The 20,092-nt window shown below is 35.5% G+C and overlaps 1 protein-coding gene across 3 annotated transcripts; it reads right to left on the reverse strand.

Moving 5' to 3' along the window:
• Positions 1-19,358, reverse strand: LOC109328828 (probable mitochondrial intermediate peptidase, mitochondrial). Of its 3 annotated transcripts, XM_019562428.1 has the most exons (17): positions 19,141-19,358; positions 18,719-18,800; positions 18,566-18,618; positions 18,112-18,166; positions 15,292-15,430; positions 15,133-15,187; positions 14,624-14,843; positions 14,259-14,354; positions 13,769-13,888; positions 13,537-13,662; positions 13,293-13,448; positions 12,078-12,194; positions 7,689-7,814; positions 2,488-2,555; positions 1,255-1,390; positions 958-1,123; positions 1-416 (listed from the first exon to the last, which is right to left on the reverse strand). In XM_019562428.1, the coding sequence occupies exons 1-17, from the start codon at positions 19,287-19,289 to the stop codon at positions 175-177; spliced, it is 2,106 nt and encodes a 701-aa protein (XP_019417973.1). In that variant the 5' UTR covers positions 19,290-19,358; the 3' UTR covers positions 1-174. The 3 variants fall into 3 exon arrangements, with proteins under 3 accessions (XP_019417973.1, XP_019417975.1, XP_019417974.1); XM_019562430.1 differs by lacking the exons at positions 18,566-18,618; positions 18,719-18,800; positions 19,141-19,358 and having other exon boundaries at positions 18,100-18,161; XM_019562429.1 differs by lacking the exons at positions 18,566-18,618; positions 18,719-18,800; positions 19,141-19,358 and having other exon boundaries at positions 18,107-18,148.

Genomic DNA, 20,092 nt, shown 5'->3' on the forward strand with positions numbered 1-20,092 from the left:
AATTCAATTCTAAAAAACTGACTATATAAGGTTTCAAAATGGTCAGGTTCAGTTCAAATAAGCAAAAACCCAACCATGCCTAAACTTATCAATTGCCTGAAATCTGGTTTAGAAACACCAGCACTAGAATTTTGACGTTTCTTTAAGCATGCACAAATGGACCCACTGTTAATATTATTTAAGCAGTTTCATTTCATCACAAAGACTAGAAATGTCAGGAATTATCCCTCCATCACAATGCCTATATATTCCATCCCCTGCTAGATCATTTAACAAATCAGATGGTTCTCTGGCTCCTCCATGCTGTAAGAACTTTGTTCTTAAAGCATGTCCTGTCATCAGTGATAACGGATCCTCCTCGCACATCTTCCAAATGGTAGCAGCAAAACATTTAGCATACAGATAGCTATAGTACCCTGCATTAATAAAAATAACAATTAAGTGTAACAAAATATTCATCTAAATTAGAAACAAATTCAATATCTAGAAAATCCAGATCAAGAAATTAAAAAGAACTATATCATAAGAAACTCTGCTTTAAATAAGCACAACTAGTCAGGGTAGTAACAATCAACTAGAAGAACAGGTGATGAAATTCAAGCTGCAGGTGAATATTTACTGGTGTACAACAATTATCTAATGTACAAAAGCCTCTGGCATTATCGAATGGCATCGGAATATTGAAAATTAGCACCGGATCCATATTTTTTAATTCAAAATGTCTAGCATTGTTGAAACACAACACAGAGGAAAGCAGTTTATCCATGGAAAATTAAATATATCCTGAACTAACCTGCTAAGTCAGTTCTATCTTCAATTTTCTATGAAGATAGCATATGTTGGTACAAACAAGCATGAATTTATAGACATTTCAGTATGCTCAACAACATCGATAAAGTTCAAGAGATTAACAGAAAGTTAAAACTTGCTTATAAAAAAAGCAGAGTTCAGACCCACCTGCACCATAATTAAGCAGATGACTAAATCGGGTTTCCCAGTGTGTGCCATCCACATGTTCCCAATATGTATGTTTTCTTTTCAGTTCTGCAACAACAGAACTAACATCTTCAAGAGGGAATGTCTGCTCTCCAAAAAGTGTCTGATCAACTAAGGCATAGTAAATCTGGCACAAAACACAATTGAACTGTGTTAATCTCTAACACAGAAATAAGGTATGATGCACCATTGTACTAACTTTGAGAAACCATTCTGACCTGGACAGGCATATAGAACAAAGGGAAAACAAAACTACACCTGACGTTGCAGATCAGTTGCAGCAAACATATCTCTGGCACCCCGCATCGCCTCAACCAGCTTCTGAGGGATTTCTTCACCAGTTGAATGGTGTCTAGCAAATGTTCTCAAAACTCGATAATCCCACGCATAATATCTGTCACCGGAAATAATATGGAACGAGTCATAATGAAGGAGATCAATACCACAGCATCAGCACGTGAGAGGTCATTGAATGTCTGCTGCAGCAATTCTTTCCTTATTTAAATAATTAGATGATAGTATATTCCTTTAGTGTAGCCTTGTCATATTAAACAGCAATAGTTTAATACAATTTCTAGACTCAAATTAAGATTTTTGAAACATAACAAACCCGAAGCTTAATTTTTAATTGCTGAAGAAACACAACCTAAGACAATAATATAAAGATATGGCATTATCTTTTCAAATTCAGAAAGAACATGTTCGCATCTGGTGCATTTAGATAATCATGTAAGGAAACATTCAAAACCGATAGTCAAACACTTTCAAGGTTAATGCATATACTAATAGAGGAACGATCAAGACTAAATATATTATATATCCTTCTAATATTCGCAGAGAAAGTTAGTGGAAGGTTATATATCGATAGTCAATGCCCTGTGACTTTTTTTCCTTATATACTCTTGATCACTCTTCTATTATTTTTATAATATATATCTAGGTCTAATTTTTTAATCCTTGAGAGTAAATGTGATCTTTAGAGTTGTATAATGACTTCATTTTTATATAGGCAGAGTTTACTTTGACAGGGAGGGGGAGAGCGCAAACACTATGGTTTGAACTCAGGCATTTACACTTAATTCTCATAATTTTATTAATGAATTGAATTACAATACAATAAGTAGGATTAGGTATTTATAGCTAAGCTAGCAGAGTAGCTTCTGTTGTAAGCTATCTATAGATCTAACAAGTTGTCAATTAACTAACTTGTAACTAACTCTTATTAGACTTAAATGATACTCTCTAATAACAGGCAAAGCAAATAAGTTTTTTTTCAGAATTATATTAGGTAAATCATGTAACCAACTTAAATTTGATATAGAAAATTAGAGAGTTGCACATCTTTAAAGCAAGGATCACCTATTTCTTAAACAATTTAACCACATCTTTCATATTTTATTTACCTACTTAGCTCAAATGGTTAAGACCTATAGAGCATTGTTCTTGTAACATTCTACTCAATATCTCAAAAATAAAAAAAATAGAACTCACTCAAAGAGGTTGGATGGTATTTCTGCAAAATCAAGAACCACTCTGGTGCCTGAAAAATGTTGATAGTCCTACAATAAGAACATAACAGCATCACATTACTAAAATGATGGCAGTGCCTCTTATAAACATTTATATTATCAAGTAAATGTCATATGCTAAATGATAAGATCTTGACAGAATCACAGTACTAAATGACGGTGGTAACTTGTTTTTATACAGACCTTCCTATTCTCACATAACCGCAATTCACTAAATGCTTGTGAAGGTATTTTGGTCCATTAAAAAATACAGTAAGACAGTTCATATAATCACAATTTGTTAGAGAATAAGAGTTAGTTATTATTATTTCTTTCTACTGAGTAAATTGGCATATTTGCCACATGTAAAATGTCAATTTATCACATGCAGAATTGGTTGTTAGGTTCTTAAGATTGGTAACTACCTTATGTAGTTACTAGTCTGTTACATTCTGTTTTGCTTTCCCTTAATTTAAAGGGATAAACTAATTCATTGTAAATTGACTTGTTTTCAGTAAAAAGCCTAAGATATATTCAATTTCAAGATTCCTACTTTCTATTTTCTTTATCTTTTCACATGGTATCAATCGCCCTTATGGCCATTGCCACATATCCTTCCTCTTCACCACCTTCCCATACCTCTGCTACTCCTATTCGAGCTATATCTCCATCACTTTCACTTCCCATCCCTTCTACTAAACTCAGTGAGAAAAACTATCTCACTTGGAGCCAATTTATGGTCTCTGTTCTAAAGTCAAACAGAGCCATAAGATTCATTCATCCCACTGAAATTCCACTAAAATTCTTATCTGACTTTGACTGCACTCATCATCACATCAACCCCACATATCTCAGTTGGGAAGAGTAGGACCAGACTGTTTTTGCATGGATTCTTAACTCAATCTCTGAATCCTTACACACAAGGGTTATTGGTTGTACATCATCCTCTCAATTGTGGGATGAACTTCACTCTTTTTGCAATGCCCACACCAAAGCTAGAAGTAGACAACTTAGGGCTCAATTGTGCACCATATCTCAAGGCAACAACAACATTTCAGAATATTTTTCAAGAATCAAAGCCATCATTGATTTACTAGCATCTATAGGAACACCTATATCAATTACTGAGCATATAGACTACATTCTTGATGGACTGGGTGAAGAATTTCAAATTGTCATCACTACCATTGAAAGCCAAATTAACCCACCTTCTATCAATGAACTTGAACAATTCCTCTTAACATTTGAGTCAAGACTCATCAAGAACAAGCACAAAGCAGTCTCTGATGTTTTGTCAGCCAACATAGCCACTATTCCCACCTCACATCAGTCCACTGAATCTGCATCTAATCATCAACACTTCAATCCTAACTTTCCACCAACAACATCCTCTCCTACCCATAGATATGACTCAATTCCTAATTCATTCAATAATGGATCAAGGGGGGACGTTCCAACAGAAGAGGTGCTAGATTCAACAAAGGTGGTAGACCCTCAAATGAGTTTGGAAGCAGCTTCTTCTGCACTCACTGCAACAGACCTGTCTATGACATAGCATGGTGCTACTTTGCCCCCTACAACATACCCAATCCTTATCCTGCTTATCCCTACCCATACCCTCCTCTCATTTTACCAACACACAAACCCACACTCCCTTCTCTAGAGGACCAAGACCTGACCACAACTCCTCCAAACCAACCACTCAATATACTGGCCAAAATTATCTCACTCCCTCTACACCATACTATCCCTACTACACATCTCCTATACCTAACCCTAGACCTCCAGTCCCACCTTATGCCTTCCATGAGACTCAACATCCACACACACCTGGCTACCCACCCTATGCCATGAATGTCAGTACTGGAGAATCAGATATCAAGCACTCCTTATGGTTCCTAGATTCAGGTGCAATCAACCACATTACCTCATATCCTACTCTGGTTCACCAAACAACAGAACAATTTGGTCCTGAACACCTTTATATGGGTAATGGCACAAAAGAACCTATTTCTTCCAGTAGAACTACCGCATTCCCTTCTCTTTTAAACTCTCATATGTCTTTATCCTTACATAATCTTCTTGTGCCTACTATTACTAAGAACTTAAATATTATCTTTCTATAGTAGATGCCAAAACCAAACACACCTGGATATTTCTACTTAAACAGAAATCTGAAACTCTAACCATCTTCAAACACTTTATCAAACTGATTCATGCTCAGTTTAACAAAACCATCAAAGTTGTTCAAACTGATGGGGGGGGAATTCAGACCATTTACTTCCTACCTCTCCAACCTAGGCATTCTACATAGATTATCCTGTCCTCATACTCATCACCAACAAGGCATAATGGAGAGAAAACACAGACATATAGTTGAAACAGGTTTAACCTTGTTGGCCTGATCTACCCCAAACATTTTGGGAATATGCCTTTACTACAGTTGTGTTTCTTATCAATAGACTCCCCTCTGCCATCCTCAATAATAAATCTCCTTATTACAACCTATATGGAACTGCTCCAAATTATACATCTCTAAGAATTTTTGGATGTGCTTGTTTCCCTCTACCCAGGCCCTACAATACTCACAAGCTTGACTACAAGTCCGCTGAATGCACCTTCTTAGGGTATTCATCTATGCATAAAGGGTATAAGTGTCTATCCAAGGATGGCAGAATATACATCTATAAAGATGTTAAATTCAACGAATCTGTGTTTCCCTTCAAAAATCTTTCCAAACCTGGTTCTCCCATCATCCCTGGTCATTTATCCTCTTCTCTAAACAATGCACCAAACCACAGCCACACCTCTCACATAAACCATGCACCTACAAACTCTAACTCCACAGAAACAGTAACCTCATACAATCAAACTAATCCTTCTTTTTCTCCCAACCTTAACCCTACCTCCTCCACTAATGACCCTGCAAACTCTAGTCATAATCCTGTCATCTCTCCTTCCTTGGATTTACCCACAACCATTGCATCTACTTCATCCTCATACAGGATTAAAGAAAATCCTGATGGGTCAATCAATAAGTATAAAGCTAGACTTGTTGCAAAAGGCTTCCATCAGTTACCAGGAATTGATTACAATGAGACTTTCTCTCCTGTAGTCAAACCTATCACTATTATAATACTTCTCACCCTAGCTGTCACCTATGGATAGTCTACTCAACAGCTTGACATAAATAATGCATTCCTAAATGGTGTTCTGAATGAAGAGGTGTACATAATCCAGCCTACTGGTTTTCATAATGGTGACAAGACCACCGTCTGCAAGTTAAATAAGGCATTGTATGGTCTCAAACAAGCTCCTAGGCAATAGTTTGAAAAATTCAAAAGCACTCTCCTTCAATTGGGATTTCAGAACAACAAATGTGTTAATTCCCTATTCATCTTTCTCACTAGAACCTACCAACTGTTTGTCTTGGTCTATGTAGATGACATAATCATCACTGGATCATCAAACTCAAAAATCTCTGCTCTTGTTGACAAACTCAGCACTGCCTTTGCACTCAAGAAACTAGGAAATTTGGACTATTTTCTAGGAATTGAGGTTAAACACCTTAAGGATAGCTCTCTATTTCTCACTCAAACCAAGTATATCAAAGACCTACTCAGGAAAGCCACTGTGGAATCTGCCAAACCCAACATCACTCCTATGGCAACCACTTGCAGGCTAACCAAAACTGAGTCAAAAGCCTTTGATAACCCTACTATGTACAGGTCAGTAGTTAGAGCCCTTCAATATGCTATAATCACTAGACATGACTAAGCTTATAGTGTCATCAGGGTGTGTCAATTCATGGGTAATCCTCTTGAACAACATTGGGTTGCTGTCAAAAGGATCCTAAGATATCTACAAGGAACTCTCAATCTTGGCATACATCTCAAACCTGTTGTCTCTGATTCCTCTCTTCCTATCACCCTAACAGCTCTATGTGATGTAGATTGAGCCACTAATCTTGATGATAGGAAGTCCATATCAGAGGCTTGTTTATTTGTTGGTCCTAACTTAGTCACTTGGTGGTCCAAGAAGCAGCAAACAATCTCCAGATCCAGCACTGAGGTTGAATCAGAAGCCTTGCTCTTGCTGCTCAAGAAATGATCTGGGTTGAGTCCTTATTTTCTGAACTCAAGATCCCACATTAAGTTCCTCTCATTCTATGTGATAAATTAAGTACAGTGAGCATGTCTCACAATCCTGTTCTTCACAACAAAACAAAACACATAGAACTTGATCTCTTTTTTGTAAGAGATAGAATTCAAGCAAAGTCTCTTCAAGTGAAACACATCCCTTCTGAATTTCAAACAGCTGATATGTTCACCAAGCCTTTGGCCACTGCTAGGTTTTTAACTCTAAGGAAGCAACTTAAAGTAGTTGACTCAGCTTCCTTAGTCAACTACCCTCAGTTTCAGGGGGGGTATATTAGAGAATAAGAATTAGTTATTGTTATTTCTTTCTGCTAAGTAAACTGGCATATTTGTCACATGCAAAATGTTAATTTATCACATGCAGAATTGGTTGTTAGGTTGTTAAGATTGGTAACTACCTTATGACTTATTTTCAATAAAAAGCCTAAGATATATTCAATTTCAAGATTCCTACTTTCTATTTTCTTTATCTTTTCACACAATTGAAAACAAAATTGAATATTGTTGAAGTTGAACTCAATTTGCCCAGATCTTCACTTTTATGCCTCCAGAATATTTATATTTAATGAGAAAGATATTTGGCTTCAATAAATAACACGTTTTGATGTGTTAATCATATAAACCATAAAATATAGCCAATCAGAGAAACTACGGTGTACGTGGGGAAGCATTTACATGATATTATTGGGATTCATACTCTATATTCTTAAGAGCATAAGACAATGTTTTCATAGAACCACTAACATAATCTAAATAGCATTTTAATAGTTCTTAAAAGGCATTCTTGTTAGTGTGGTCTTCAAAAAGTAGTTGTTTAACAATGTAAGGTTGTTGAAAATGATCTAAGATATATTTGAGAAGCAAAAGCAGTTAACTTTGAAAAATATTAATTTATTTATATTTTAATGGCGTAATTAGCCTCACCTACCCAAATTCCCCAAAAGTACATCTTTGATTCCACCACTTCATACAGATTTCTCCTCAATTGAAAAACAACAATTTTGTCATGATAAGTTCAAGAGAATACCGTTCTTGAAAGCAGTGAATGAAGAGCATGTCCAAACTCATGAAATAGAGTTTCCACTTCAGAGTGATTAAGCCTTACAGATGATGGATTACGTGAACCCGAAAAATTACAAACAAGGGCTACAACCTGCAAAAACAACAGTATCAAGCAACATTCAGAAACAGTCTACCACCTATAAAGTGAACTGTGAAGGACACATTATAGTCAGTTAAGTGTGTGATAAGTACTTATAATAACAATAAGAAATAGTTCCAATAGCAAGGAGCTATGCTCAATTACAGTGATAAGAGACAGAAATAATAGAAAAGAAGAAAGGGAAAAAAAATCAGAGAACCCAAGTGTTGTTTCTGTCCAATGGTCAAGCCGCTCCAAAACCTCCTAGTCCTAGAATATTTCTAACTCAGCCCCCACTTCCCTATTTATTTTCTCCACTTACACTAGCTGTAACTACGGTCCTCTTCCATTTCCTCATTCTCATTAGCTCTCACTACTGCCCCTCTTACTCTTCTATTATGCATGTAATTTCTGTCCACTCTAATTGCTGCCGACTACTATCCCCCTTCATACATAGAATTGTAGTTCAATCCTCCTAGAAAAGCAGATTGGACAAGAGCAAAATCCTCCCATGTGCTGTCCTGTTGAGATAGATGATTCCATTTAAAGAGCACCTCAATGTTCCCATTTAATAACTATAAAAGAGATAAACTGAAAGGAGAGAGAAGAAGGAGAAGCATGGAGTTTGTGAGACTTACTGTAACAACAAGCAGTACAAAAGTCTAGAATACATCTATTCACATTAGAGATATTACAGCTGCTTAGAATACTTCTTACAACACCCTCATGGGGGTGACCCAGCTTACAGTGCCAAAGGAAATAGGAAGAAGACACTTTATTTCCAGATATGGTCGATTTACAATGATTTGAAACAGATTTACAAGTAGATATAGTAGTGTAATGACAACATTAGAAGAAAAGCTATCATTGGTTGTTTGTGAAAGAGGTTGATGGAAAGCATATAATCCCTCAAGAGTCAGAAAACCCTGAACTGGAACGTGTTTAGAAGCATGAGATTTCACAAAACAGGAATGAGCATGAAACTAAAGAAAAACAAGAATTGTCCGTTTGCAAATTGAAACATGTAAAAGGTTATTAAGTTTTGAAGTGATAGAGGAATCAAAAGGTTATTTAAATTGATTGAAACCCAAAGCAGTAATAGGTAATCCAGTACCATTACTCGTGTTTATTTGGTTAGGAGTGAACTGTTCAATTGATTGAAGAACATTTGAATCAACTGTGAGGTGATATGTAGCACCAGAATCTGATAGCAGACATTTGTAGGAGCATTCTTGTCAATTGTAGTTGTCATTGCATAAGGTCCTTGTGAGTCATAGCATGTGGAAGAGTAAAACCATTCTGAGCAAAGGAATGTATGTGGGTCTGGTAAGTAGAAGGTAACACATAAGGTGTCGATGTTGGACAGAAGTAATTGGGCTTTGGTAAGAGTAATGTGGCACAAAGTACACATTAGGAGAACATGTGGTTTCAATCCAAACGTAGGACCAGAAGTGGGTGCATAGTACACGGATTGAGATGATACACCATATCCAACGGGTGTATGGTAAGATTGGAATTGTGCACTATAACTAGGAGGAGTACCATAGGAATTAGATGGTGCATAATAACATTGAAACAAATTATGACCTTGACGTTGACAATAACCACAATCCAAAAACAATCCCCTTCCAGAGCCACAGCCACGTCCAAAACCTCCACAACCACCACAATAACAACTGTGCCTCAAAGGATAAATCAAGTGTGTAGACTTTAGAGGTTGCAATGAAGGAAAATTACAGCTCATTCGTATGAATTGTGATTGCGATTGAACTGAAGCTGGTGATGAAGGTCCATACGGGTTGGCGGCAGCGATATTCACAGACACAACATCAGAGATCACTTTTTGTTGAGATCACTCCAAACGTGACTCAAATGTGAGTAAAAGTGTGAATCGAATGAGTCTCTTATAGACTCTTAAATGCAACTATTAACGAACGATATTTCTCAGACAATCCCTTTAGCTCTAGGATTAGGTCATTGTGCTCAGCTTCCGACACGGGGGATCCAATCGAAATAAGAGAGCCTGTAAGAAGTTTGATTTGAAGAAGATAATCAAAGAACAATTTACCTCCTTTTTCTGAGATTTCTATGTTGCAGTCGAAGTTTCCGACTACGAGCTCAAGTATACGCTGAATAGAAATTGTTAATCACACCCCCACGACTCCCACACATGAACGCAAACAACAACATTGGTTGAATCGAATCAGAAATCATGTTAAGAAGCCATGCGAAGAGAATCTGATGATTGGGTCTGATGATATGATAGGTGACTTGTTTCCACGTAAGGAAGTTTTTCTCCACCAATTTTGTTGACAAGAGAGGAAGAGAGAATTGAGGAGAGAAGGGAGAAGTTGAAGTATATGAGTCAGAAGGTTGTTGAACAGGTGGTGATATAGACCACAAGGATGGATTAGAATATCTCAACGGATATTGTGCTACTAGAGTAGTTTTGAGAACCTAAAGGAGAAGCCAGAGATACAGAAGACATGTATCTAGGATCTAGCTCGATGATATCAAGGAGAAATTATGCAAAGATACAGAGAGGGGAGAAAGAATGGACAATGGAGAATGTAACTGAATATGAAAATGTTTATCGTATTGAAATGATTTGTTAAATAATTAGAAGAGAGAATAGGATTCTATACAGTTGTCATTTTGAACAACTTTCAAAAGCTCTCATAGTGATGGCAAAATGGACAATACCATCATGCATGGCCCAGAAATTTTTATGATCAAGCCCACATGCATTTCTATTGGGTAATGTGGGCAGCCCACAAGCTTAGTGTTTAAAAGAGAGTTAAAGTTCAAACAAATTTTGATGTATTGTGATATAATGCCTCAAAAAATTGTGATGTAATCTAAGTTGTTCAACTTCATATAACATATCCAGATTTTTTTTCTCTTTCAAACTTAGGTTTATGTTTTTAGCTTTTTTATTGTTTATCAATGCCCACGGGCTTTCCGTCAGCCCATTTTAAAACGGGTTGTGCATGAGAATTCGTCCAAAAATCGTAAACGGGCATGTCCCACCTGCTTTTGATTTGTGGTCTTATTCCGGTGCAGGCTAAACTGGCCAAACAACTCGTTTTGCTATTACTAAGCCATCACCGCCTCTGCTGACTCAGCAGAGGCAGGTGCAAATCTATCCTAACTTCCTAAGCCTATTGCACACTATTCTTTACCAAGAGAATTCACATACTATTACTGTCCAACACCTAAAGTGGTTCATAAGCTGTTGAGTCAATTTTTCATCGATTATTTAGCTAAACACTTCAGTTTATATGATTGAGCCTTCAAATACACCATGTTACCAAATTGAACTCAACCTCCCTCTGTCCCTTGTCAACTTCTTATCCTGTAACACCAAGAGTTGATCTAACTCTTCCATTATCAAATTATCTTGGATGAAAGGATAATAGGAGAATCATGACGGTAGAGAGCAGGCAACAAGCTCTCTCGGTCTCTACAGTAGAGTTTTGTTCATACATTCTACCACTCTAGTTTGTTGGGGTGTCTTGTTCAAGTGCAATGTCCCACTACACCAACGAGAAGTTGCTCTAATGGTGTAAAGCTCCACTGGATCCCCAGGTACTATACTAGGCCAAAGATCAACAGTTTGATTCCTGAGAGTGACACTTGTTGGGAGGGACAGTCACACACCCAGAAAAGGAGTAGTTTCTTACCCATAAGGTGAGGGGATACCCTTGGTTATACCAAAAAAATTCTCACTGTGTCTTTATACTCCATAACTCATTGAACTGACCCTCATAAAAATCCAAAACATTTCTGTTTTTCATAAGCGCTTTCCACTTCTTTAATGGGGGAAAACATCATTTTTGAGCTTCAAAAGATATACCCAAACTTTCTTTGAAAAATCATATGTAAAAGCTAATAGGTTTCTAGAACCACCCTTTGATGGAATAGGCACAAGACTTCACAAATCAGAGTGAATGTAGTCAATTGTGCCTAGAGACCTGTAAACAAGGGTGCTAAACTTGACTCTTGTTTACTTCCGATAAATACAATGTTCACAGATGTCAAGCTTCCTAATTTAAGGATCATCTAGCAAGCCACACTTGCTAAAAATAAACATTCATCTTTGGCTCATGTCATGTATGCCACAAACAAGTAGTATCTCTTCTCTGTGCTCTCAAATATAACTTCGTAAAAAATTCACAATAAAAAGCACTGCATATTTGATTGACATAAAGACAAACCATAATTGCTAGTTAAATGCAGCAATCAGATTGATTAAAGCAAGAGTTTTTCACATACTGGAAGCTGGTATTCTGATTGAGAAATCCTGCGTCCACCCTTAATTGCAAAATGAGCACAACCAGGATATTTCCCCTTTCTTGAGTACAAATCGAGGTAGAGATAGCCTAAGTCACCCTGAAATGAGTTTGAGTCTTAGTGCATTCCAACTGATTAATGAAAGAAGAGAAGAACAAAATGGATATGTAAATTAAACGAGTGATTAGATCCTTGGCAATACACATAGATGAGTCTAAATCCGTATTAGTTATAAATAGATAGATGGATGACACACAGACATTTGGGTATATGCATATGGGAATTGTTAACTCACTCCCACTTTTTTGAGAAAATAAGAACAAAAATACCCACTTTTTACTTTTAAAATTTTTTATTAAGGGCATTTTAATAAAACTCTAACATCAATCTTTTAACACAAATTAACTATTTAATGGAAAAAAAATACTAAAGGGTCTCATTTAATTAAGAGACAGATGATGCATTCAATGAAGAAAGAGAATATAACATCATTCATTAAATTATATTTGTTTAATACAAAAAACAACGTTCAATTCTTTTAATAAAAAAACTACCAATTCAGGACATAAAATCAAATTGCTGTACAAAATGATGTTTGAGTGTAAGATGGATATGTAAGTAAAATCTTGAATTTGAACCATAATAATATAGCTGACTTTCTCACCCTTAAATTTAAGACACAACATTCTCATTTTTAATTTGGTACCTACAAAAAAAACTATCAATTTTGTTCCCACAGGTACAATCATTTACAATATCACGAGTACATGGACCATATTGAAAGTGAGTGTCAAGTGTAAGGACCAAAAATATATTTTATCCTTTTATTTGACACTCATTTTTAATTTGTTCCGTACACTTCACTGTTATAACTCCAATAGAGAGTATTATAATGCCAACTGATGGTGAGGATCAATTGAAAATGATTACATGTATAGGGACTATTTGAAATCTTTTTTTTTTTTGGTATGAGGACTAACTTGAAAGTGAATGTTACCAGGGAGTAAAGATATATATATATATATCTATATGTGTGTGTGTATATATATATATATTTGAACCAAGTTACAATTAAATAAACATCATATCAAAAAATTACAAAAACATCAGTACCTAAATTAAAAAGTTTCTATCACACAAGACAGAATTTTAGTATCCAGATTCATTTTAAGGCACAAAGATTTCTACACTAAATACCTCTTCAGGATGATGAAGAGACAGTTTAAGCACTTGAGGATCCCATGATTCACCCGTTGCTAGAGGCATGTTATGAAAGGTTGCACCAAACAATGACTGCACCAGCACCTTCAATCCCTCAAGACAGTTTGACAAAGAAAAATATGATGCTACAACCTGCATATATATTTTTTGCATTATGTGAAAAATACAAGCCCAGGTATGCATAAATAACAAACAAAACATGCATGTATATTATATTTACCGAAGAGTCCAATTTATAAGTAGAGGACTTCATCATTGTCATGTAGTAGGCCTCATCCCACGGCCTTAAATCTCCATCACTTTGACCACACCTTTCTCTCTTGAATTTCTTAATTAACTCAAGCTCCTAATATTGTAATGAAAATAAAAAACCATTATTCAAGGTACAAAGACAAGCTATCATGGATAAAACATCTTCCTTCCCTAAAGTATGCCTAAAAGGAAGCCGATACCTCTTTAGCCTTAGCACGGACCATGTTGCTCATCTCAAGTAAAAATGGCATTACAACTTTTGGCGATGAAGCCATGTTAGGCTTCACAGCAAATTCAGCATAAGATTTACACCCCATGATCTGGATCAAATAATCATACAATAAAATCAACAGATTATGAAGTCATAAACAAGAAACAATAAGTTTTGTTGGGAAACACTTGCGAAAACTATCAAGCTAAGCAAATATGGATGACATTCTATCCAAAATTTTATTGAATATAAAATTGTGTCCTCCAAGACAGCAAACTACTTGCTTAGTTCACATAACAGAATTGTAAATCGTGATCCCATGGCTATAGCAGAATAAAATTGTATAATAGGGATCTAGATCATGTCCAACGAACAGTCACATGGAATGAAAAAAAGAGATCTCTAGACAGCAGACACTAATGCTCTGATACAAAACAAAGGGCTAAAAGAGAGTTAGAGTGGCTAATGCAGATACAGACCTGAGCTAGCTTGTGTCGAGCAGATATAAGCCTCTTGAGAACATTAACATTTGCATGTGGGACAGAGTTTCCTCGTATGTATACCATTTTCCTAATCTGAAAATACAGAGAGAGAAGCACATAAAATTAGTTACGTTCAAAATAGAAATATATATCTAAGTTCATTACTTAGTCGCATTTGAGAATACCATCAAAGCTACCAGTACTCTAGACTCAAAGAGTAAGTTGCTAACATTAGATTTGAATCCAATTGTATTTTCCAGTTAACTGTACTTATTGGACACTCCTTAATAAGATTCATAGATTCTCCTTACCACGAGTATAAAATATCAGGGTAAAATTTCAAACCATTAAATATAAACTACCTCATCATCTGATGAAAACTGTAGCACAGAAGCAAGGGTGTGTGGGTCTGTTTTAATCCGAAATCCTTTCTCTTTAAGGGTACCATTGGGCCCTGATAAATCCTTAGTTATAGATTCTGAACGATAGACGGGCTTGACAAAATAATGCAAATTTTTGGGGATGCGAGATGAAGGATATATATCAACATATCCTGCGTCCATGACAATATTTTCATTGTACCTAATCAAACCCAAACAAAATGCAAACATGTTGCAATTTACTTTCTGGGAATACAAGTAATGAAGCAATGGTTGAATGAAAATCACACTGATAACATTTCACACGTATTTTCAACTAGATTTAATTAAAATTACAGCAATAATGTGACCAAGTAAAATTTATTTTTTCTATAAAAGAAAAACATAACATTTGAGAAAGACTCCTTCCACTAGAACAACAACATTCATTTTTCACCACAAACAAAAGAAGTGCCAACCAATGCATAAATATGAGTTATAAACATACTTACTCTCTGCATAGCTGAGAAATTTCAATATTTTGTGTGTTTACTCGATCTAATTTTTCTGCAAACAAAGTGCAACAAATAAAAATTTTAAAGATGAAAGGTTTCCTACATTTTTCCTGAGAGCATAACATGGCATTAGAAGAAATAATGAAATATGCTTACCACGGCAAAGATGAATTCCACCCCTTTCAAAGTCAACACGTAAGTTTCTAAGTCCCCTTTGACCTTCCTCAGAAAGCATATGACATTCTTGCTCCGCTTTCTTCACCGCGTCATAGAGATCATGATTTGTATTGAGATACTGTATATCAAAGAGGGGAAATTCAAATTACTTATATTGGGATTAAACTGTAATGTAACTTGAAGCTGTATAATTTTTTAATTTACATGTTATTTACAAGACTCAGAGTCTAGAGCCTAATCTTCATGGGTTAAGTTATACCAAATGCTTTCTTTCAAATAATGGTCAGTTTGCAAGTTTCAATCAGCATGATATAGCTCTTGATTGTGTGATGCCTAAAAAAGAACTACGAAGTGCATGAGGCTCCCACCTAGTGGGGTTTGGGAAGAGTAGATATATGCAGCTTAACTTCACAATTAGAGAGACTGTTTGATTTGAACTTGCGACATATTAATCACTAAGAAACAACCTTACTATTGCGTCGAGGCTCGCCCTATTATTTGATGTCTAATGGACTTTAAATTTTGAGTCCACCTCATATCTCTGTCTCATTTTAAAATTCAAATGTACTTTTATTCAAATTAAAGCCCTTTCCAACCATGTGCTTAAGGTTAGACATAGTGACCTCACTCTGCATGGTCCTTCCACTTACATCAAAGCCTTACATTAAATAAGTTTGTTTGAGATTGTTGAGATGATTAGAAGATTGTTTAGATAATTAAAAGATTTTATATCTTATTAGGATTTTTTTTGGTTTCCCATAGGTATCCTCGCACTGGAGACAATCCTGCCCGAGTCGGGAGCATCCACAGGTATGTGGGGCTAACTCTCCCAGCGGGTATTTTCCTCGAACCTGAGACCTTGCTTAAGGGGAATCAAACATGTATCACTTGATATAATTATCAAATCTTATCATTTATTTATCTTTCTGATTCTATTACTTCAATTAAGGGATTGCGTTATTTATTCTTGTGTTATAAATAGAAAAGGTTGAATGCATACAAATGGCTTAAGCACTTCGGATAAACAATTTGTCCCATCAAGTTGGTATCAGAGCTCACATGTCGTGATCCTGATAAAAAAAGAAATCCAAATTGTTTTGCTATCCTAGAAATCCTATCAACCAGATACTATCAAGGCTAGTTTGCAAGGAATACTCATTATATTGTTTTGTACAATGAGTATTTGTAGTTCAAGGTGACACAACAAACCTCAGCATCCGCAATCACTATGACTTATACCAGTAATTCTATGATTTGTCTTTCTCAATCATCTCATATCGGATCTTGGATAATGGATTTCAGTGCTTCAAATCATATAGTTGATAATCCCTCTCTTTAGATAAAATTATCACAGCCCATAATACCACAATGCTAATGGCTCTAGAATCAAACCCATTGGCACAAGTCAAGCTACACATTTTCCCACTTAAAATTAAAAAAAAAATCCTAGTTGTCCCTTTAACTTGGTCACTGTTAGTCAACTTACTCGTACTTTTAATTGTTCTGTGACATTCACTAGATAGACGATTGGCACGCGAGTTGAATCACATGGCCTCCATTATTTTCAACATCCTCACCAGTTGTCTGCATAAGTATAGATTCCTCATGAGTCATCCATTGTCGCCTTGGACGTCCAAATATAAATAAATTGAAGAAAATGGTTATTCATTTCTCCAATTTGAAGTCTTAAGAATGTGAGGCATGCCAGCTTTGTAAACATGTTAGATCTTCATTTGATTTGGATCATTCAAATGCATGAGGTTCTAGTTGTGTCAGTTCTAACTTAGGATATAGCCCTTACTATATGAGAACTTACATGGCTCAAACATCCTCTCTTAGAGTTAAAAATATGCAAAATTCAATCTATGAAGGTTACTTTTTATAACTAGGTAGCTTTGCATATTGCCTTTAATCTAGTCTTTTATGAATGGACAAAGCACATAGAAATGGATTGTCATTAGATTCACCAAAAATGTTATTGTGAGGAAGATCGGTACATCATTTGTGAATTCCAAAGATCAATTAGCAAATATATGCACTCAATCTCTTCGAAGTCCAAGAATATCAAATATATGTGTGCAGCAAGTTGAATGTATTCGACATATATACGTCAACTTAAGGGGGGATATTGAGATTTTTTAGATTAATTAGAGAGTTTTGTATTTATTATATTTGATGAAGGTTGTCTATATGGTTTGGGGATAATATCTTATAATTATTTCTTTTGATTTTGTTACCCTAAAGTTAAGAAATTCTCATTATAAATACAAAAGGGCTGAGTGCATAATGCACTCAGGCAATTTAGATAAAGATTTCATCCTTTTTCAAGTAATATAAATATGAACCTAATAAGAAGGTAAAGTGTGGTAATCCTGCTTAACCCCTTTACATTATTGACCAATTTACAGCATGAGGCTATTCACTGCAGTAAAGAAAGCAATAAGAAGATTCTTCTTTTCCTCAACAATATCTAGTAACCAAATTATAGTTTACCAAGTTGTCAATAACCACTATATCCTACACTAAACTCGTTAAGTTTGTTGTCTTTGTTATCTTAGTTCACTTATATTTGTAAACATATTCATTAGGAACATGTTTGTACATAGAAGATGCATGCAGTCAAAGCATGCACATACCCAAACTTTTAATAGTTTATATAACAACATATGATCTTTCCTTAATATTAGGCATCCTATTGTCTCAAAAACTTGTTTTAAATGGATCTAGCTACATGAATCAACACAATACATAAATAAACAAAAGGAAGAAACAAGCAGTAAGCATCACCCGTCACCTCACATGTAGATATTCATTCATTTTCATTGATGCCTTGTTGGCCTCCTCAACAAATTCCCTGATTCACCAAAAAAAGTCATCATAAACGCATATAAGAAGAGTGAATATCCACTTTGGTCCTTATAAATTTTCGCATGTACTAATTTGATCTCGGAAATGTAAAAATACAAACTAGTACTCAGAGATCGCAAATGCGAGTCAAAATTGTCCCTGTCAAGGGTCATAGAAAATGAAAAGGAAGTCTAATTTGACCTACATTTGATATTTTTGGGAATGAATTTGTGTTTTTCAATTTTCTAGTTACCAAATTGTTACACACGAATTTTGAGAGACCAAAAAGATATTTACTCTAAGAAGAATGATGAACTGATAACTAGAGAACTTAACACTTACTACGCAAGAAAACCATAACATAAATAACCTTAAAATGAAAAATCAATCGAAAGTTGATAAGAACCTGTTTGGATGAGTATGCCTACACAATTCAGCAGAGTCAACAACAGAACAGACCTGATACATGAAAATGCCAAAGTAAAACCAAACTCAAGTACTTGCAAAACAACATCAAACACTATCAGTAATTAAGAGGCATAAATCCAAATATTCATACAGTATCAGAAATCTCATCCATTGCTTGAACTATTTCCACAGCTGACGGCATTGTTTTAATGTAACCAACAAGTTCCCCCGACCTGCCGAACACATGAGTCACGAGTTCAGAAACAACAACAACTAAGTCTTAATCTCACTAATAATATTATATAACACTAATTTTTAAATCTTTCGTATATGTAATTTTTCTCGGACATAACAGACAATACCACACATTAAAACTAAAAAGCAATGAAATGCGTACAATATATTCTTTCTTCAGTGGGTGGGACCCACTAGATACAGTTAAACTGACGTGATTTGACATTGAAACAAATAAAAGGCAGTCCAATGCACGAGAACCCATAATACACACTCTTATTCTCGCAAGCGAATAACCGATTTCGAAACGAAATAAATATTGAATGAATGAATGAATACCGAAGAATGGCTTCATCAGCGAAAGCTTGGAAGCCTTGAGGGGACTTCAAATGGGGGAAGCCATAGAGACCAGAGGAAGTGAAAATGCGACGGATAGTGAGAGTGAGAGCATTCCATTTCTTGAGATGGACGGCTCTGATGATAGACATGGATGGATTAAGAGTGAGTTAGTTAACAGCAACAACAGCATGGGAGTTGTGTATTTGTTTTAGATTATTATGAACACTAGGCCATTTTAATCTAGGTCTAACATTAGGGACAATGGAGTGGGAGATTATGAAAGAGAGGGAAGGAGTAAAGGGTATTTTGGGGATTTTGAATTTTTTTGAATCCAAATTGATAAATATAATTCAATAAGTGTCTCTCAATTGAAATTTAATAATTTATATCTCCGCTTTTTCAAATTCATAAATCATTTTTAGTGAGAAATGACTACATTATTCATTTTATAAAAAAACTCATTTTCTTCTTCCACTCTTATTATAACTATCATTTCTTCTTTTATTTTCATCTCTAATGTGCAATATTATCCGGGTAAAGGACTTTTGGCATAATAACACTTGGAATTTTGAGATCAAGGACTTCATATACAACATGCACTTTCTTTGTAATTAGTGTGATGAGGATGAGTGGACTTAGGAAGGGCATGTACATGTAATTACTCTACGAATTCTGGCTACTGTTGGCTTAACGACTCTGTTGAGGATATTGACTCTTATTCTTTGGTTTGGAGATGGGTGTGACGTCTAAAAGTTATAAAGAAAGTGAAATTTGTGTGGCTTGGTATTTATGAAGCTCTTCCTTCAAATGAATTATGCTTTCATAGGAATATGTCCTTGAATTCGACTTGCATGAGATGTCAGGTAGTTGTTGAAGATGTTATGCATATTTTCAAGGATTGTCGAGAGTCGACAGCTCTTTAGGAGAGACTTGGTTTAAGCGCTCCTTCTTG

Source organism: Lupinus angustifolius, chromosome LG16, assembly GCF_001865875.1.
Source record: "Lupinus angustifolius cultivar Tanjil chromosome LG16, LupAngTanjil_v1.0, whole genome shotgun sequence".
NCBI lineage: Eukaryota > Viridiplantae > Streptophyta > Magnoliopsida > Fabales > Fabaceae > Lupinus > Lupinus angustifolius.